This window comes from Microtus pennsylvanicus, chromosome 10 (assembly GCF_037038515.1).
Source record: "Microtus pennsylvanicus isolate mMicPen1 chromosome 10, mMicPen1.hap1, whole genome shotgun sequence".
NCBI classification, from domain to species: Eukaryota; Metazoa; Chordata; class Mammalia; order Rodentia; family Cricetidae; genus Microtus; species Microtus pennsylvanicus.
This window is the reverse complement of record NC_134588.1, coordinates 59024943-59046514: the sequence shown is the minus strand read 5'-3', so window position 1 is coordinate 59046514 and position 21572 is coordinate 59024943. Positions and strand designations below refer to the sequence as shown.

At 45.4% G+C, this 21572-nt stretch overlaps 1 protein-coding gene across 4 annotated transcripts in view; it reads right to left on the bottom strand.

The window, feature by feature from the left end:
* The window catches only part of Ildr2 (immunoglobulin like domain containing receptor 2), a 58277-nt gene extending 49466 nt beyond the window's left edge, over nucleotides 1–8811 (bottom strand). For all 4 annotated transcript variants that reach the window (XM_075988502.1, XM_075988505.1, XM_075988503.1 and 1 more), the window contains exon 1: nucleotides 8617–8811. In XM_075988502.1, coding sequence (XP_075844617.1) covers nucleotides 8617–8662 — 46 coding nt within the window. In that variant the 5' untranslated portion in view covers nucleotides 8663–8811. The remainder of the gene's footprint in view (nucleotides 1–8616) is intronic.
* Between the last annotated feature and the right edge of the window lie 12761 nt (nucleotides 8812–21572).

The window sequence follows — 21572 nt, the reverse complement described above, 5'->3', positions numbered from 1 at the left end:
AGTTAATCAGATTCTCTACAAAAAGAAAAAACTTCCCTGCTTAAACTGGCTCGAACCAGTGTCTCTTCTTTGCTACCTCAGTACCTCAGTACTTGAATCCTTCATCTACATTAGTTGTGGGTACCCAGATAGACCATTTGAAGATTTTTGTTTTGTGTTTTTTGAGACAGGGTTTCTCTTTGTAGCTTCGGAGTCTGTCCTGGAACTGCTCTGTAGCCCAGGATGACCTTGAACTCACAGAGATCCACCTGCCTCTGCCTCCCGAGTGCAGGGATTAAATGTGTGCACCACCACTGCCTGGCTGAGTATTTTTTTTTTCTTATACTAGTATTCTAGTATGTTTTCCTTAAGACTCTCAAAGACCAACACCCTGTACCCATTTCAGATAGGACTGTGGGCAATGACATCCTGGTGGGTTTTGCTCATGGCCTCGTTATCTCTTGCTGCCAATAGCTCTGATGCCTGTGCACTCATTAAGCAAACTTCCTATGTCTCCAGCTGAGCCACGCTTTCTCATTCTGCCACCTCCGCGTAGATAAAAACCAGACCCATGCCTCCTTTCTATCTGATTTGTTTCATCATCCACAGATCTGAAATGAACTATGGGTGATGTCTAGCTGGCTTATGTGCTGTTCCAATGAGACCAAAGCAGTGCTGAACGGGGTCAGCCTTCATCCTGCAGTGCAGAGGGACCTTAGAAGCCATCCCAGTTCTTCCAGATAAGTCAGACTTCAGCCATTTAAATAGGGCAGAGAACATGTAAGAAAGTTCATACCAACCCTTGTCACCGTGTGGTCTGTATTTCCTGTCTAGCTCTCCCCTGAGCTCCAGACCCAAATACGCAGCTTTAGTTTATATTTTAGTGTTGCATAAGCACATTCACACTCATTCTGATAAAGAGAGAGACACAACAATTCCCTCTTGTAGCACTAATAATAAAAACCCAGAGACAGATACTGGGGTTCAACCTGAAGATCAGAAAAGCAAAAGAGCCAGCCATTGACTCTTACCTCTACCTCAGACCGAAATGGCGATCCTGTCTGCAGGAATCTCAGAATGAGACTGAACTGAGAGCTGTCTCCTCCCGTTTTATACTCCTCCTTAGTGCTGGGACTAAAAGCGTGCACCACTACCGCCCTGCTTCTATGGTGAATTAGTGTGGCTACTGGGATTAAAGGTGTGTGTCACTACTACCTGGTCTGTATAGCTGACCAGTGGGGTTGTTCTACTCTATCATTAACAGGAAAGCTTTATTTATTAAAATCAAATGAAATATAACTACACCCTCCTTTTTAGTAATAAAACATTCTAGGTTTTCATTTGGCAAGATAAACCACCAAGAACTACACACTTCCTAGACTCTCTTGCTATGTGGCCATGTGACCAGGTTTAGCAAGTGAGAAGTATGGTGTCATCTATGTCATCTCTTTGCCAACAAGCTGCTTGCCTTTGACTCTACTTCCCTTGTTCCTCCTGCTGAGAAAAGCCTACAGCTAGGAGCCCCATGTTGGAAATGGCAGCCTTATCCCGACAGATTCCAACTGTAATGAAAGAGAAATAAAGAATTTTATATTAGTCTCTATGTGTGATAGTTAAGATCACCAACTTTCTAGAACCTAAAATCACTGAGGAGGCAAGACTCTGGGCATTTCTGGGAGGGATTATTGAGATAAGGTTAAGTAAGGCGGGAAGACCCAATCTAATTGTAGACTGTACCCTGCCATGGACTGGATTCCCAGACTACATGAAAAGGAGAAAGGGCTGAACGCAAGCATTTCTGCTGTAGATACAATGTAATCAGTGTCTCTGCCCCTGCCACGATGACTCCCCTACACAGGGTAGACTGTAGCCTTGAACCACAAGCTAAACAAACTCTTCCTAAGTTGCTTTTTATCAGGTGTTTTGTCCCAGCATTACATAAAGTAGCTAATGTGCTATGGTTTAGGGTACCTTAATTATAGCAGCCTAGGCTATGCTATAATCAGGAGAAAGAGATAGAAAGATTTCCATGTTTTATGGGCTTCCCCTTTTATATTAGTTCATATCCAGGATGGTATTCCTAGAAATTCCAACATAGAAATCTGGAGGCATCTTTAACAGTTCTTCCCCTTTGACCTCTGCATCCAGCCAGACCTACTTCTACCACCCTGTCTGTCTCTCACCTCACTGCACCATGTGGGATCAGGTCCCATCACACCTTCTCCTACAAAGTTTCTTACCCACAGCTACTCTATTCCCCACCTTGAGCACAGCTGTTCTTTCTAACATGCACATTTGATCATGGCACTCCCCTGCCTCGGATTCTTTTTCTCAATATTCCCTCTAGCTTTCTGGAGGACAAAGGGGCTTCTCTTTTCTTTGCTCCTGCAGCACTAAATGCTTCAACCATAAATAAATATTTGTAGTTTTCAGAAAATATCACGTCCTCCCTTGATTCTCAGCCTTTACACAGCTCGTTCCCTCTGCACGTTCCTTTCCCCCATGGCACCCCTACCCTTCTAACTCCTACTTATTCTCCAGGACTTCCTCGAATCACTGTCTCTAAAAGCTGCTTCCTGCTCGAATGGCAATCACCGTACCCCGCAGAATCACATTTCATTGCCTGAGAGTTTCCTTTTCAGTCATCTGGGGCTTTTGTTAACAACAGTTCCATTCTGCAGATTTCTAAAGAGTCTGCAGCACAGTAGTGATGACATTACTGTTCTTAGATGACTTAGTCCAGCTGATAGACTGCCCTGCTCCCTCGCCAATCTGCACCGGGCTCTACAGGCAGGGTACAGTCAGACTCTACAGACTGTGCACTGGGCCACAGGATTCCTGTTGCCCAGTGTATGAAGAGCAGATAAGGCGTAAGGCATGCCTAAGTCCAAGTCTTGAAGACACTTGTGTGGTTTGGCTCTACACTGCCTCTATTCTCCCACCCAATGTCCTAGCATTTGCTCTCAACGGCGAGAACAAAATATCCAGTTAGTGCCTGTTCCTTCATACTGGGTATTGGAATTAAAAGTCAACTAGTACTGAGTCAAGTCCACCAAGCCTAGGCGACAGCCAGCTGCCCACAGCAGAGCGCAGCTTCATGTGACATGATTATGGAATAAGTATCATCTACAGTGAGCTATTGAGATTTGTTTCTTGATGTTGCATCAAGATGCTAATGAATATACCTAGTTGGGTTCATGAGAAGTACTGAGTTATTGCTATGTGCCGAACATTGTTCTGAGAGCTTTTTTTTAAAACATGGTTTAATTTTAATTATCTGACTAGCACTGTGAGGTGGGTTAGCTTTCCATGTCAAAGTCAATGGAAATAAGATAAAATACTAATCTAGCGTTCAAATTCAAGTCAGTTAGAGAGCGGGAGAGAGAGAGAGAGCACTGCCTCCGACCTGCTTCTACCTCTGTATCAGTCCCTTGGCAAGCATGGGAGTAGTAACATGAGGGCCCTGTTCCCAAGCCAGAGTGCAGCATCCTGGAAGTTCCAGACCCGGAAGGAGAAGCATCTTTTTCTTAGTTCTTTCTTGTTTCTTGGCTCATAAAGAGCTCCAGTCATCCAAAATGCTCCCTTTCATTTTCAGAGAGCCAAAAACCTCTCTCAACCACCACAACTTGAAGCCTGCTTATAGCACAGCCACATCTTGCATGGCTCCTGAGTGTACAACACCAACGCCTAGTCCCAAATGCTCAGCCGTGTCTTCTGTCCTGGGGACACAGCCTCTGCCTCTCCAGAGTATTCCTCACTCCCACCCCCACACCTCAGGACTTCATTTAGAGAAAACCACCAACCAATCTTTCTCACTTTCCTCTCTACTATTTTCCTGAATTCTGTAAACTCTAAGCTTCAATACCCAAGATACCACAATGGTCATCATGTATATTCACTTAAGTCAAGAGTTATAGTTTGAGCCACCTTAACCAAAATAGAATGATTCCCTTGGATTCTGGCACTTGAAACAGCCAACTTATGCTAAAGTTGTATCTCATGCATTTTTCAATAAATAAAACCACAGAGACAGATACGTTCCTTATTTCTTCTGAGCCTTGGTCTTCTTGAGCATAAGGACCACTGAGGCTATATATATATATATATATATATATATATATATATATATATATATATATATATATATATATGAAAGCTACCCAACACAGAGAAATAGATCATAGCACAAAGTAAGGACACCCCCACAAGCCATTACTTTTCTGTGTATTTCTGATCAAAGAAAAAGAAGGATAAATGCCAAAGGAGGGAAAAGATGAGTCCTGGAAAATGAAGGGATATTCCAGGCCCATGCTGGCTGTAGGAGGATTTAGCCCACCTACTCTAATGTGTTCACCTCACTCTACCAGTTTCCACAGTGACCACAATCTTGTCTTCCAAAAACTTAATGCTAACCCATTTGTTATTCTGAAAATCTCAACAACAGATCCCCCTTCCTAGTTGGTGTTTTTCATTCTAATCACTAAAGAAAGCTGAGATTACCTCGGTTTCTTTCACGGGGTGAATTATAAAAGAATGAACAGACCAGTCACTCTGAGTTTTGATATCCAGGTCATCAAAATTCAATGGAGACAAAGTTCGGGCTCAGAATCACATAGCCAAAAGGAACCCTAGAAATCACCCCATAGTTTAACAGACTATAAGATCAAGATATAAACCTGCCCAGGGCTCAGCTATTTATGGAAGAGCTAGTCTTTGAACTCAACCTTCAAGTCCCAGGTCAGGGAGTCTTCCATCCATCAAATTCCAGTACTAAGACGGCTAACATTAGACCAAGCATTAAGTATTTGGAGTAAAGTTCCTAGCTCCTAGCACACAGTAGCACGGAGCATACGATAATACAAACAATACCAATACTCGAATCTTTGCAAAGCAGCCACTCAGCAGATTCATGCCATCTTCTTCTAACCCAGTGGGAAGCATCCAGGCTTGGGGATGGTGAGCATGGGGACAGCTATGACAAAGTAACGAAAAAAGTTTGGCATAAACAATGCCATTTCTGAGGAAGATGGCAGAAAATAGAAGGGGAAGAACAGAGTCTCTGTACAGGACGTAAAAGAGGGTGATGGAAGTTGATGTACCAGCAATCTCTAAAAGGGAGTCTTCCTTTCCTAGGACTAATAACACTCTAAGTCTCCATACCCACTATCCCTCCATGGTCATCCGATAGCAAAGTGGCCCGGGGAACAGCCACTCTTCAGTGCCTCCCCGGCTCATCGAGACTGGGTTAGGAGGGTTTTCTGAGGTACCTCACAATACTTTAGGAAAGGTTTCTTATTGCTCTCACACAGTGCTAATACTGCTGTCCACCGTCACCCAGCCGGTGTCTCTGCCTCCAAACTGAGCTCTTAGAAGGCAGAGACCATAGTTTACTCATCTTGTTAATCCCAGCACAATGCCAGATCATGGTACGAAAAAAATGAAGTCTCAATTCAACCATCGCCTCTTCAGGAACTTCAGTTCACAGTCAGTTTGGACTGGAATCCCCTGATTTGGATTGAATATGCCTATTCCATGTGCCACAGCACCAAGGTAGTTCTTACAGCACCACCAACCATCCTAACAAATTACCTGAGAGTGCCTAGTCACCAACCAGACTGACCCTTCTCTGAGGGTAAGAACCGTCTCTCTGGGAGCTTTATTCTCGGCACCTCTCATCACACTTAGGCACCACAGGAATTGCGCACACGCCTTCAGAGCGGGTTAAGCGGACGAAAGGGTGGCAACAGAAACGCCAAGGGAGCATATAGTCTCCATCACATAGATGCTCGAGAGTCTCCAGGAGAACCTATAGCTAGCTCACGGAGTGGACTCCCTTGGAGTAGAATCACGGCCTTTCTCACAGCCTCTGCCACCAGAGAAGACAAACCGGACGTCACCCGTACTGAGGAACAAAGAATGAGTCCTTCTTCAAGTCTGGTTGCTAGATGGCACCTGTTGCTAAAATCGCAGCTGGTAAGCATTTTGTTTTGTTCAAAACAACAACAACAAAACCCATCTACTGCAGGAAGCAGCCCCGCAATGACAATGAGAAATCATGAGGCTAAATATATAGCAGGAAGAAGTAGGGGATTTTAGCAATGAAAGAGGGAAGGAGCTGTTACAGCCTGAGGAAAAGAACCCAAGCGTTGATTAAAAATTGCTCAGCCTGCCTTAAAGCGATGCGGGGGGTGGGGGGGTAGAATGGTAGAGAGAGAGAGAGAGAGAGAGAGAGAGAGAGAGAGAGAGAGAGAGAGAGAGAGAGAGCGCATGGGGGAAGGGAGGGCAGGAGAGAATGAATGTGGTTTGTTCTTGGCTCTCTGTCTCATTTTTAATCTGCTTTTCCCCCCTTTCTCTCTCTCCATCTTTACCATGTCTCAAGAGAGAATTCATTGATTGAGCGGGACCAAAATTTCTTACCTTATCTCCTATGGTTCCTGTGTGAGGAATGAGTCTAAATCCCTTTCAGCCTTGACTGCTCTCCCCCCCCTCTCCCCCCTCTCTCCCCACCCCCACCCCTTCTCTGGCAGCCATTGTTAGCTTCTCACACTTTGCAGGGGCTGAGAGGCGCCTTGACCATCAGCACCTCCGACAACAGGGAATGGGGGACGTCAGGGGACGTCAGGGGATGTCAGGGGCAGGTAGTCATGGTATCACCCAGGTAGTCATGGCATCACATGCAGATCACCCCTGCCATCTGCCAGCAGAGATGCCCTGCTCAGTAACCTGTTGCCGGTTTCCAGGCAGAAACAGCTCTCCAGGTGCAGACAGCAGAAGGCAGGAACAATGCAGCACCTCCCTCCAAACAAAAATAAAGCAACAGAGCCTCCCACGGGAAGAGAAACCCAGTGAAGCAGGTGGAGCTGGTGCTAATAAAACTGGCTTGGGTCGGGAGGACTGGCATTTAGCCCCAGCCACAAACACGTATATGGCTTCTCTGTACCTCTATTTCTCTAAGCCAGGGGAGGCTGAATGAGAGTTCCTGTGGTCCCTCCACTAATAGGATTCCATTTCATAAGAAACTGTTAGCCATCTAGAGAGACCATATGTTCTTCTCCCACTCTCCGTGAGTCCCAGAGTACTTCTCTTGGGCAGACCCAGTAGGGGGGCAGGGCCCAGGAAAGCACCCCTGAGTCATGGACCCCTCCTAAGATGCCTGGCTGACTTCAGAAAAGCCTGATGACACAGGCTGCAGGCCCAAGTTCCCTCTTGAAGAAGGCAACTGAGCCCTAGAGACAACCCAAAGAGTTGGAATCTGTGAGGGTGGCAGTGGAAAGCACTGGAGGCCAGAGGAGGGGGAAGCATGGATCAGCCAAACCCTGGAATTAGATGATTCATATCTGAATAATGTGGGAGGGATGAACTCAGAGCAGCCAAGATAAGAGGCTAACCCTGCTGAGGGTGCCCCCCCACCACCTCATCCCAGCTGGGGGCAAGAACAGAGTCAAGGCCTATCATTTGCAATAGGGAAGGAACTCAGGCAATTGACAATTTCATTCTGAAGCTGAAGAAGATAGGGGCATTTGCCTTTCTTCCTCCTTAACTGTATTTTCTCCTGTTTCAGTGATATGCTTTGGGTGTTTTAAGCAGGTTCCCATTTTCCTAGTGTCTTGATTCCTGTGCCACCACCACCACCCCCAACCTCACAATCTAGTGGATGCCCTAGAGGACACAAACTTTTTTCTTCTTGGTGCTATTTGCTCTTTTCTCTTCTGCCCATCATTGCCCCCATCCCATCCGAATGACCTTTTGACACCTTGTTCTGTTTCCTTGACTCTGTCTCTTTGGTGACTTCTGACCTGCCCCAAGCCACCCAAACCCTTCTCACTTGGCCCCATCTATCCTTCAGCAGGGCTGCTCTGTAATTCATTCTGAGGTGGCTACCCCAGGACCACCTTGTTCCTGAACCCAGAATGGACACATTGGACAAAGTGTTACAAACAAGGGCCTTTGCTAGGACCAGAAGATGGGAAGAAAGTTCACGAAGGGGGAAAGGGGTGCACCGAAGGCACCGGCAAAGTTCTGTGCCTCTGAACCATAGAAATTAACCTTATTGGGGGAAGGGGAGCTGATCTAGTATCTTCTCCAAATGGGTCCAGGGAGACTAATCAGGTCTTAAGTACCAGGACCAATCATGACAGCCTGTTTCCATCTTCCCAAACCCCTTCCCCTGTAGCCAGAGAGCCACAAAAGCCCCTGGGTCTCCCTCCGTCTCTATTTAGGGAAGTAGCCGGGGAGACACCCCCCGGCACCCCCCCACCCTCTAGAAAAATGAGTCCTCTTCATGAATCAACCCCTTCAGAGCTTTCCCCAGACACTGCCCAGGACTCCCAGCTTATCAAACTCAGGGAAAGAAGGAGGAAGAACCATTGTCTGGAGGGGAAATGTACATCCTAAGAACAACCTCATAGCGCTAGTGAGTCTAACACCTGCATCTCCTCCATCCAGCTCCTTTGCAATCGGCTTCTCCCCTGCCTCCCCCACCAACCACACACACACACACACACACACACACACACACACCAGCTGCAGCAGCAGCTTTTAACACGGTCAAAAAGGAGGAAAATGATGGTGGAGTGGAACACCACCACTGTGGGAATCCATTTAAAGTTATCCGTCGCCGTGGCAAACGACTATTACCTGTTAACCAGAAGACAGCGGTCCACCCCAACACGACCCTGTCCATCTTCCCCAACTTCCCATCCAGATCCGGAGTGGGGAAAGTGGGCAGCGGCTACCACGCGAGGATCCGGACGACCTCGCGGCAGCGGGCGGCGGCGGAGCGCGGGCGGCGCGCGTCCCTGGCGCCGCAGCCCTCGGGGCTGGCCGCGCAGCCCGGGCCCGGGCGCTGGACGCCGCCGCCTGCCAGACGCGCGCTGCCGCCTGCTCCAGAGTCCGCTTGGGCTGCGGGGGCCGTTCCCGCACGCACTGGCAGCGCGGCGCGGGCCGAGCGCCTCCCCGCAGCAGAGCTCGCCGCGCGGGGGAGCTCGGCCGCCGCGCCGCCGCCCGCGCCGCCGCCCGCCAAAGTTTCTCGGTCACGTGCCGCCTCTGGGGTTGTGGGGGCGGGAGGTCAGAGCCCAGCAGCGAAGTCCACCCCGGAGGGCGGACCATGTGGCAGGGGCTGCTTCCGTGCTCTGCCCAGGCCACTACGCAGGCTGGGAATCTATGCCCCCGGATACCAGTGACAGTTTGCACCTGAACTAGGTGACAGGGACAGAGAGGCTGAAAGAACTTGACATAACTTCTCATGAGGCTTAGACTAGCAACTCCTGAAGGCAGAGCAATGTGGTTGTTTTTGCTATGCTCTGGTGGATCTGGTTCAAAGGAAAAGGTCTCAGTCAAATTGGCATTCACAGAGGACAAAACCATTATGCAACATTTTTCTAAAAACATGTATGATTTAAGGTCTTTTTAAATAGAAAAATAAGTTTAAAAAAAGTGACCAAAATGACCTATACCTATACATTCGCCAATTGCAAAGCACATTTATATAGGTTATGCCTACAATGGAGATATCTCATGTCTATTGGAAAGGAGTCACGATATGTTGAAAAATGCGTTCTTGGATCAGAAGGCCGGACTATTAGAGGCATAGTGCATATTCATTGTAAAAATTGGGTCAATGTCATCTTGGGAGACTTAGGGAAAGGGTCTGGTGGACAAGTTAGTCATGGGTTGGGGCTGAGGACCACCATATAAGAGACATTTGTGTTAACACTTGAAAGATGGGGCAAGATGTGGGCTGTTCAGGGTTGGTGGTGGTCAAGAAGCAGGCAACCATATTCTATCTAGAGGAAGGGAGAAAGAGTGTTCAAGAACCTAAAACAGCCCTTGAATTCCTGCAACAGAAAAATCCTCTCCCTAAGAACGGATGTAAGCGAGGCCGCAGTGATGTACGCCAGGACGCGTGTGGAAGAAGGAGGAGGTCCTGGATGGCGGTCTTCTGCCACAACGAGCCTTCTGAGTTCTGCCCACATATCTGAACGATTCCAAATACAGAAGTCAGAAAGTCTAGTCACCCCCTAGCCGCCAAAGTTGGAAGTCTAGGCCCTGCCTCCAGCACATTAGGGCAACCTCAAACTCAGTTTTCTCAAAGTGGATCAAATAGTGCCAGCAGGGACACTGGGACGGTGATTTTGCCATGAGGTAGCAAAGGCATCTGGGGGACCAGGGCCAGTGCTGGGTGAAGTCAGGGGGCTACACTGCTCTGGGGTGTGATCTGAGCTGTGGTCCTGGGGTGGCCTCTCCAGGTTCCAACCTGTCTTCTGCATCTGGATCCTCAGCATTCTGGGAAGAATGGGACTCACTACACTTTCTTACACTCACTACATTTTCATAAATGGTCTTTTTACTTCGTTTGGCCTGGATTATTTCTAATGTGTGCCATTAAGAACCCTGAATAAGCAGCCCTCTGAGAGAAATTCAAGAGCTATTCCCTTTAGCGCCCAGAAAATTAAAAATAAAGGAGGACCTTAACATCTGTAGGCTTCTTATTAGAGCCAACCATGGTTATGGATGTTTTCCAAGATTCCTCATTTAATCCTGATTAGGAGACTTGGACATAAAGATTGTAACTAACACCTTTATGGTCAAGTAGCCAGAAAATGGTAGAGCCAGAATTTGACCTCGTCTTTCTGACTCCAACATGTATGCTTCCCACTACAAAAAGCATGTCTACATCAAAGGGTTGTACTAGCAATGTATTTGTGTTTTGTATGCTCTGCTATTTTCTGCAAGTCTATGTATGTATAGACAATATCTGGATGAGCATTTTGTGCAATACTTAGACATATGAGCAAGTTTATACAGAGGGGGAAGTATGGGAGGTGGGCTGAATTGAAAAGTGAACGCTCACGGACGTGAACTTTGAATGTGTGCTCGGAGTCCATCCCTATGTGTATGTCAACAGGAATCAGGAGTCTTGCAGAAGAGCTATGTCATAGTGAACCATAGACTGCAGGTACCCTGTCTTTCATCCTTGGAACTATTTGCAGTGTCTCATACTGCATGTTAACTTCACAACTAGAGAGATACAGTGGTCTATCCCAAATGTACCCAAGGGGGTGGGACCCTAAGCTACACCATAAACTGAACTATGTGTCCCTCCCCAATGCACATAGTTATCAAGGTGATAAATGGTCAATATGAAAACACTAGGCTACCCCTACTGATCCAACACACACAACCTAAAGGATAGGGCTGGACGGATGCTGCAACAATGGCATTATTTTTTATCATATTGGTGGTGGACAGTAAAATACGGGACACCTGGAATCTTAATTAAAAATAATGAAATCAAAATAAATATAGAGCCTGGAAATCTGCATTTTAACTACCTTCCTCAAGTACTTTCAATAAACTTTATAAAGTAACACTTTTTCTTTTCTAAGGAAGCTGTCCAGTTAGTATTTACAGATGAACCCGTGATGTGACTAAGTTTTCATTGTCCATTTATACCAGCCAAGCAGAACAGGACTCTAGGTAGAGACTGGTTGATCCATACAAAGGCAGGGGTTGGTCCCCAGCAGGTCACACTCTCTCCTGCAATGAGCCCAACATGTCTGAACAAGATCCTTCGTTGGACCAGAGTAGGAGTCCGGGAAAGTCACGACTAGAATGGGGTTTGGTGAGGAGAGGGAATGGACAAACGTCTACTTTCTTCAAAGCAGCATACTTTAGAACAGAAATCAGGACACAGAGAATAGAGACATGAGCCACCACCAGGAGACATGCTGGGAGCTGGAAGCTGGGAGCAACACAGTTATAAATATAATGCAGCTGAGTCCTCTTTAAAACATGATTTCACTGCAGACACAGGCATGCATGCACATGATCCTGCTTAATGTGGGGCTTTTTAAAGAACACAGATAAAAATCAGATTTCTGCCTCTTTCTGCTCTTTGTACCAGGAGAAAGAGATGAGGTAGGACTTTAAAGCAAGAACCACATATTTTTAAAAACCTGAGTTTGGTTCATCCTTCTTTCCTTGGTGCTGCCTATTGGGTTCGTTATCCCCCCAACCTCACACAGCAAATTCGCCCTCAGTGATTCTGAGTTAAAAACAAAACAAAACAACCAAACCGAAGACTCTACTGGAAACGGAAGCATTTTCAATCTGGAAGCTCTCTGGTAAACGAGAGCTACATTCTTTCATTTTTTTTTAAAGCTTTAAAGACTAACAATGTAAATACAAAGTTCATGATGCCCTCCATGTCAACTGCCAAGAACAGTGGCAATCATATCATAAGCAAAGACTGGGAGGATGTGTTGTAGTTCATACATCTGTGTCGTGTTTCATCTCAGAGCTTGCTGTCTTAGGCTCCAAATTTGGGTGATGCATGATGCTGAACTAAGTGATGCTTTTGTGCTCTACCCGGGGTCAGAACCTCCTCTGCTTGAATTAGCTCTCTGAATACTTTCCCCAAAAGGGTCCGCCCAAGGATAATGTGCAGAAGAAAAGGACAGAGCAGCATGACCTCAAATACGAAAAAAAAAATACCCTTTAAAAAGACAGAGGAAACAATAAAAAAAACTCTAGGCAAGATTTTTATTCATTTATACTCTCTTTATAATTTTCTATACACTGTTATTTCTACAATGTAGAAAACTTTCTGACTAAAGATATGATCCTCCTAAAATTTATTCAGTGTCTAGGACTTCCCTGGAGGAAGGAGGAAGGAGAAAGAGAGGAGTGGCAGGTGGTTTGTCAAGTCTATATTTTTAGCCAGATACAAGGCTCCCAAATGTACACCTGCTCTCATTATGTCTCAATTGTGATCCACTAATCAAGTTAATTATGAGGACTTGAAGCCCTGGGAACCCTTACCGACTGATACTTCAATCTGTAAATTGTTTGTAATTTACAGGGCTAGAGATGAAGTAAGGCTATTTTCTCTGTTATGAATCCCGATTCTGATTTTGCCTTGTGCTTCTGTTTCTGTTCCAATATTAGCACCTTTTGGAAACCCAAGTAACACTGACAAGTCCCAGAATGGTAAACAGATCAATTCTGATCCCAATGACCAAGAAGTGTCTGAAAGCCCAGAAGAAAAAAGAGAGGGGGCCTGGCCAGTTGGATTTCACGAGGCCAAAATGTCTTGAACACTAGGTCTTGACAGTTAAGCTGAAAGGTTCTTGGTCAGAGAACTGAGCACTTTTATTCAGAGGCTTTCCCTGACCCCAGTCACAGACAGAAAAAACCCAAGGGATAGAAGTGAGCTACAAAAAAATACATCATCTGATGACCTCACTCCCAGAATGTGGGTAGGTGCCTCATCCCACACAGCTCCAAGGTCAGACTGCCTGGGACAGTGAGGGAATGGAAACAAAGGCAGACACACAGAGACGTGTGGACAGATACTTGGATGGGCTGGACTGGGCTCTCTGATGGAGAAACCTCAGCACACTAGAAGCTCAGTGTGTTATATACAGTTGAACACAGAGGCTGGGTTCTTAACTATAGATAAACAGAAGGCAGGGTGTGCAGTTTACTGCTGGATCAAGAAGACAGGTTTAGCTCAAAACAAGTGAGAGCGGGGCTTGCTTCCCAGAGCATGAGCTCAATGGGCAGTGGAGCAATAGTGCCAAAGGTAAGCTGGAAGTAGACAAGGGAAATTGAGCTACAAGGCCTGGACTTGGTAGGAGTAGTCTCTGTAGGGGAGCAGTCTTTAGTTCATAAATGTCCGCAGGAAGAAAGATATTGGGGACATTATCCATACACACTGTTAACAAGGACTAGAAGAAGGCTCTGCCATCTTTTGCCATTTCCCAGTGGGTGTGAGGCTATGATTCTTGACATGGCCATGCCAATGTCAACAGCACTCGGTCACTAGGAACAGTTCCCCACACACAGGAGTGGTGAGACGGAACACAAAGGCAGAACACTGAGCATCCAGAAAGGAAGCAGCTCAAAGGAGCAAAGGGCAGATGAACTGTCAAGGGCAGCATCAGAGAGCATCCACCTCGACGTTCATGTTGGAATTGTTGGGAGGGGGTGTCTCATACAAGTGATATGCACGGTACCCCTCTTCCGCAATTTTAGATGCCTTTCACACAGAGAGAGGTGATATGCATTCCCACCCACGCCAGGGTATTCACCTTCCCTTTGCCACATTCTTCTCCGCTCTCCTGCAAAGTCATTCACTTATCGAGTGCCTACAATATCGAGAAATTCAAGATGAATAGGAACTCAGAGATGAATGGTGAGTCATAGCCCACCACAGAACGTACAGCTGCATGAAGCTTTGTGTGGGGGGAGAGAGGCAAATCCAAAAGTGTGACAGGGACTATGTAAGGGAATGTATCATGTATGCGATGGGAATGAAAACAGAGGGAATGGGTCATTTGCTCTGCTCAGAAATATTTTTGCTGAAAGGTAACCCCTGATCTAAATCTTAAGCATCATTGGGACAGAATCTCTGAGGGCAGAAGAGAAGCTAGAGGTTCAGAGATATAAGCAGCAGGCAGAAGTGAGAGCGGGACTTGCTTCCCAGAGCACGCGCTCACGTGGGCAGAGGAGTGATCATGATATGGTCACACACAGCAAATCAGGTTACCAGGTCTGGGTTTCAAAGGGACTCATGAGAACTTCTAAGCAGAAGACATCAGGCGTGTGTTTCAGCAAATGGCGTTTCTGGCCACAGAACATAGGATGAGTTAAGGAGAGCGAGAACAGACAGAGGCATTTTCCATGGTGTGTGTGTGTGGGGGGGGAGTATTTCAAGAGACCAGGAAGAGACAAACCACCCCAAATAGGCCACAGCACACCATGAGCAGGAATTGAGAGAAACTTTGCAGGACAATACAAGAAAGAAGATCATGCAACCCAACGAAAGAGTGTAGGGATACAGACTCAGCGGGCAGGAGGAAATAAATGGTAGGGGGTGATTTAATCAAAATGCGGGAACACATTCAGGCAAGGTCTAAAAGGAACTCAGAAGTTCCTAGTTTGGCTTTGGTATATTTTCAGATCATAAAAATCTTAGTGTATCCAGCATAACCGTGTTGGTATGAGAGTGTAAAAGGGCCATGGATCTTGGAGGCATGGGCAGTGTCAGCTGGGGCAGTCAGTTTTCTACTCTAGGTTCCAATTTCCTGGTCTACAAACAGAGCTAATCAAAGAATCTGTTTCCTACAGCTGTGAGGGGATGTGAAACACCTCTCATGGAGGTTTTAGCAGAGGCCAATATACTAGCTTTCAGAGAACATCAACTGCCAATACTTTATCAGAACGGGTAGGGGCGATACACAAACAACAAACAACATCAGGCAATTAACACAAACCAGCGCTGGGGAAAACTCAGCCACGTTTTCAAGAATCCACTATGTTGTTCTTGGGTGCTTTCCAGAACACATAGAGGAAGATTGCACATTCTGTGTTTATATTAGAGAGAGAAAGAGAGACAGAGGGAGAGACAGGGGGAAAGGGAGAGGGAGAGGGAGAGAGAGAGAGAGAGAGAACCCAAATCTCCGGTGCCTTTCTTCATTTAGATTAAAATCTAAGCCTTTATGGTGGCCTTGTGAGTCCTGTGTGGCTTGGCCCTCACTCACCATCTGATACCCTTACCTTCCCCCTTATTCTGCTTATAGGAGCGGCTTTGCTGCTATTCAACACACCTGACACACTCACATGTCACCTGCGTGTTTGCTGTCCTTCCTGCCTGGATTGATATCTAGGACTTTCATGGTTTTTCAATTGCTTCCAGTCTGTCCACATTTTGTTATCTTACCCAGGGGCTTTTCTGACCGTTTTATTTTTAGGATGTATATGTATATGTGCTGCTGCAGTGAGGACTTTTCTGATCACCCTAACTTTCAGGCTTCGTCCATTACTATCCCCTTATTCTATTTTTCTTCATTGGATTTCTGCAACACAGTGTTCTGATATCTAAGTAGACACATAATTGTTTATTTCTTTACTATTCATTTTCCTTATTATAACCTTTGTTTTATCCAATCTAATCCTTTAACTATAACAGAACAGGTGCTCAGGAGGCTCTTATTAAATGTGTACCGAGTATATGAACTGCTGCCTGGTAGGGTCTCTCATCCCTTGGTTTGCCTCATTTTCTTTCTAATTCTCCCTATATTTCTTCTTAGTCACCTTTACTTGATCTTCTTTCTAAGTGCTTGTGTTTCTTGGCACTGCATCTTGGGTCCCTTTTTCTCTCTTTTTGCTTCTCCACTCTCTCCCTAGGTTATCTCATCCATTTCCACAAATTTAAATAGCATCTTTATGTGGCTTACTTCCAAATTCTATCTCAGGGCCAGAACTCCAAACTTATATGGCCTCTTGCCCACTTTATATCCTCACTCGAATACATAATAGGCATCTAGAAATTAACTTGTCCATAATGGAGCCACTAATCCCCAGACCACCCCAACCAAAGTCTGCCATCCCCTAAAATTTCTGAATAGCACAATTGGTCTGGTTGAAAAATAAAGTTGTTTGTTTATTTATGACTTAATAATGAAGACATGTGTCAAAGGATGAGATGAGCAGATAATGGAGCTTTCACGATGCTTTGGACCTCCTTAGCACCAACACCGTCTGCCTCTATCCTTCCCAACACAGCAAAAACACCACCTGCCACTTCGTTCCTCAAGCACAGACATTTAGGTTACTCCAAGTCCCTCATTTTTACATGTGATCTATAAGTTCTGCTTTTCCCTGAATTACAATTCTAGCCCTTCCTTGCTTTCCATGTCTGCCTGTGCATGTCTGTTCTAGGTCTCCATCTAAGTTCACTTGCACCTAGACTTTTCTAAGTCCCAGAGGTCCTAGGGATTGAATCCTAAATGTCCTAAGACCTCGTGCATGCTAGGTAAGAACTTTGAAGTTACAATTAAGAATCATTAAGCTACATTCCCCAGTGATTTTCAATCTTAGCAGGTTGAGGCTAGGTCTCAATAAATTATATAGGTTGGCCTTTAGCTTGTGATGCCCTCACTTGCAGCGTTCCCCTGGACTCTCTTTCCTCATCTTGTGACGCTAGTGACCCCAGGGATGCTGGCAAGCACTCTACCACTCAGACTCACCCATAGCTCTTGTCACCTTGACTCTTGAAGGAACTTCCTAACAGGTCTTACCCTGCCAATTCTTACTACTTAAAAAAACTATGGGGGGCGGCATGGTGCACATGTGGAGGTGTGAGGACAACCTGCAAGAGTCAACTGTCTTCCACTACCACGTGGGCTCTGAGAGCTGAACTCTGGCTGTCCGGCTTCTCAACATCTTTAATTAAGGAGCCATCTCGCCAGCTCCCATTCTTACCGCCTTGCGTCATTCTCCAAACAGTACTGACCTTAACTAGAACTGAAGAAACACTGATATTAAATTATAAATCATATCATGACATGCTTCTAAAAGCATTTAAATAATAATCGTTTCTGGTCCAGAGAGATGACTCAGCAGATAAAGGTGTTGGCTACCAACCTGAAGGCCTGCATCTGGTCTCAGAACCCATGCGGTAAAAGGAGAGAATGGATTCCCACAGGCTGCCCTCTGATTTCCCTTATTTGCCACAGCACATGCACACCTCCCCAAATAAATAAACATAAGAAAGAGATTTAAGGAGTTCTTACCCCCCCCACACACACACACAAAAACAAGTACAAAAGGTAATACATATATCAATTATCTCAATTTAGCCATTTTGTGTTGTGTGCATATATAAAAATATCGTGTATACAATAAATGTATGCATTCTGTCCATTAAAATATTATAACATAAAACCCTTAAATGGCCATTTTATTGAGATTGCAATTAGAAGTCTTCATAATGACCATGCCCAAGTCCTTCTTCATCATTCCAGCTTCAATATACACCATTCTCTGTCTGAACAGAATCGTGCTACCACTACCAAGCAGGCTTTCATCTGTTCTGAGGACATGCCTAGATCTTCATTATCTGAGCCTTTGTGAGTTCCCTTTGTCTGGAACTCTTATCTCTCTGTTCCTTTCTATTATTTTCACATTTTAAAAGTCACCTACTCCTCCCGGTGATCTATCCTGACCACCCATCTAGAAATTGAGTGAGTGTTTTGTGTGTGTGTGTGTGCGCGCGCGCGCGCGCGCGTGTGTGTGTGTGTGTATGTGTGTGTGTGTGTTAAAATAAGAGAAAGTCATTTGGATCAAGGTGGAGTAACAGGGAACCTAGATTCATCCAACAACCTGAAGCAACTAAATACCTGGCCAAATACACTGGACATCAGGGAGCCAAGGTAACTAATTAACCCTGAAAAAACAGAAACAAGGCAAGCTCTGTTACTATACCAAAGGCTGCAGGGCAGGGGATGGAGAATGCAGCATCAAGAAGGACAAGCACTGGAAGCCCTAGAGTCTCCTTGGATTGAGCAAACGGAGCCAAGTGTCCAGGTTGGCTAGAGTGAGAAGAGCCTGCAGGCAGAGTACCAGGAAGAGGAAGCAGCACGAAGAACAGAAAGCCAAAAGCACCCTGGAGCTCTGGAGAGGATCTCCCTTGACGAGTAGCTGAATACTGATCAGTGCGCGTGTGGGAGGAAGCTCCGCGGTGCCAGGGAAAGAACAACTTGAAAGGATTGAAAGAAGGAACAATCCCTGGAATTCACACAGCGCTAGAAATAGTTTGTGTTCTTGTCAGCCAAAATGGAAAAGCCTCCGAATTCATGGGCTATCCGGTGGAGTGCTCAGAAGGGTGCCACATCAGTGGTGGAGAAAATCACTGTTAGCGTTGCTCTGCTCCCAAACGGCAACGCGTAAGAGAAAGGAGCAAGGGGAGCAGAAGCAAGCATTTAACTGTGCCCACGTAACAAACCATATCCTAAAGCCAAGCACAAGAATGCAGAAACATACAGCATTTCACAGAGTAAAATGACCAATCAAATATTACCGAGCAAAGACATAGGACGCTAACCCATAAAAAAAAAAATGTCAACCTGTTGAGACATAACCAGGAATGACTCAGACGACAAAACGGGTAGCCAAGGACAAGTAGTGGTTACTGTAACTTTTATATCTTATAACTCAGTTCTGTGTGGAGGAAGAAAGAAAGCCTATGTTGAGTAGAGAAGTAGAAGATATTTTTAAGAGTTTCAATTAACTCCTACTGATAGAAACGGAATAATCTGGTATGAAAATATTCTGGAAGGATTAACATCGGATATAGAAGAAAATGCGAGTGAACGTGAGGACAGAGCGATGGAAGAAAAGTCTGCACGGCGAGAGACAGGAAAAGACTGAAGGAAAAATGAGTAGGGAACTGTGGGCACTGCCTGCAGTGTGCGGGGGTGACGAGGAATTGGGGGCGGATTGTTCTTTATCTGTTTGCAGGCACAGTTTTACAGGTGTTCAAATGCCAGAACTCACCAAACCTTTATATTTTAGATATGTGCTGTTTGTTGTATGATGATTATTTCTCAACATTGTTTTTTTAAAAAAACAAAAAACAAACAAACCCTGAAACTGTCACAAGTGGTTGACTAAGGGATCTTTTGCTTTCTCCAAATACAATCTCAGGTAGCAGGGAACCGCTCTATTAATGTTGCTGACCCTGAGTCCATGAGGTTTCTAATGCACGGCTAATGGAGAGACTGAGAGCCCCATGCCTTGAGCCAGAGCTCCAAGCTTTTAAAGACGAAGGCTTATTGCTGGATGTGCTCAAAATGAGCACTTCTCTGGGCTAGAGGACCAGTATTCAGAGGCTGGAGTTACAGTTTGACTTTAACCTTCAGCAGATGCTACGGACTCTTCTGGTGGCCAAGGCTTGCCATCCCAATAGCCATGGCTTGCAACAGTCTCACCATCCAGAGACTTTACAATAACATTCTTCCTAGTATTAGCTTATTGTAGCTTCAGCCCTTGGTGGTTGTCTGGAATGCTCAGCTGCCTCTTGATAACATATCTCTGAGCTTGGATGCCAGGGCTCTCAGCTCCCTGTGGCTTGTCTGCACCTCTTAACTGGCTCTTCTCTGTTGTTGCTACTGTTGAGGCTGCTCTTCATGAAACCTGTTCAGCACACCAGAAAAATGGTCAAGACGACATCTCAGCCAAAGGCCATTCAGAGAAGCCCTTATTGGGCTCAATGCTGCTGCACTGAAGACTACACATGGAGAAAATCCTCCTAAATGAACTTCCAAGGCATGGAAAACATCCTGCTCCTATTACTAACGACAGGTGTAGCACACCTATGCACAGACTGTGATTCAACCAATCACAGCCTTCCACATACACAGCTTCTAGTCTCACCTGAGTTTTACCTTAGTACCAATTGCAAGCCTTACATAAGCACCAAATAACAACTTTTTATTTTCTGAGTCACCGATAACATTCCCATCCTGAGTGAGAACAGCTGCCGGAAGAGAGGCCCTGCCGTGGCTGATTGATGTTCTTGTTACTGATGTAAGCTGGTGCAGCTGTACCAGAGCGAGACCTCCTGAAGGAGAAATGGCGGCTTCGGCAGCAGCCATGGTTGCAGCTGGAAGGCAGTCTCCTCAAGACATCTTTGAAGGGTTCCGCAGTGGGAGTACCAGGACGGCAGTCCATCCGGTCACCAAATGTGAGGCTGCTTCATTAACAGTTCTCTCCCAAAGAGAGGGATCTGTAGGCTGTCTTTCAGAAATGGGAGCTGGAGAGATGCTCAGCGGGTAGCGATGTTTCTACAGGCCTGATGACCTGATGATGATCGAGCTCAGATCCCACATGGTGAACCCTGAAAGTTGTCCTCTGGCCCCCACACCCTGTCTGTGGAATGAAGGAAAACAAAATGGGTAACTTTGAAGTCAGAGGAAAAGTAAGTAGAGTAGAAATACTGATCAATCCAACTAAAGCAGAAACGAGAGAAGTAAATCTATGAAAATAGACAGTGAAAAGAATAAAATATTTTATTTCAGAGCTAGAAAAAGAAATGCAAAACAGGCTGAAGTCAAAGGGATGGATACATTTAAATAAGAGGAGTGAGAAGAAAAATATTAAAATTTCTCATTAGAACAAAAATTCAGATTATTTAAATGATCAATAAAACACTTTAACAAACATTAAAAAAAGGCTTGGAAGGCTTAAATAATATTAGGAAGAAAATGAAGGAGACAGTGTGTGATTTTAAAAGCTATTCCCAAGTATTACACTCATTTTTAAGCCAATCTTGTCTTTAAAAATCAATTTTATTAAACTGTAGTTTACACAGAATAAAATGCACGCAATATGCAGCCGGAGGGATGACTCAGGTTAGGAGTTCTTACTGCTCTTCCAGAGAAGTAAGTTCAACTCCCAGCACCCACATAGCAGTTTACAAACCATCTATAACTGTTGCAGGGGATCCAATGTCCTCTAAGGGCACTAGGCATGCACATGGTACAAAGACAGACATGCAGGAAACACACCCATGTTGACTGAGGTTTCTGTCCCGACCTGGTCCCTCAGCCGTTCAGTCCCAAAGAAATACACAGAGGTCTACATTAATTATAAACTGATTGGCCTATTAGTCAGGCTTCTTATTAATTAATTTTTACATCTTAAATTAGCCCATAATTCTTGTCTGTGTTAGCCACGTGGCTTGGTACCTTTATCAGTGAGGCATTCTCTTCTTGTTTCCTCTGCATCTGGGTGACAATTGCAGACTG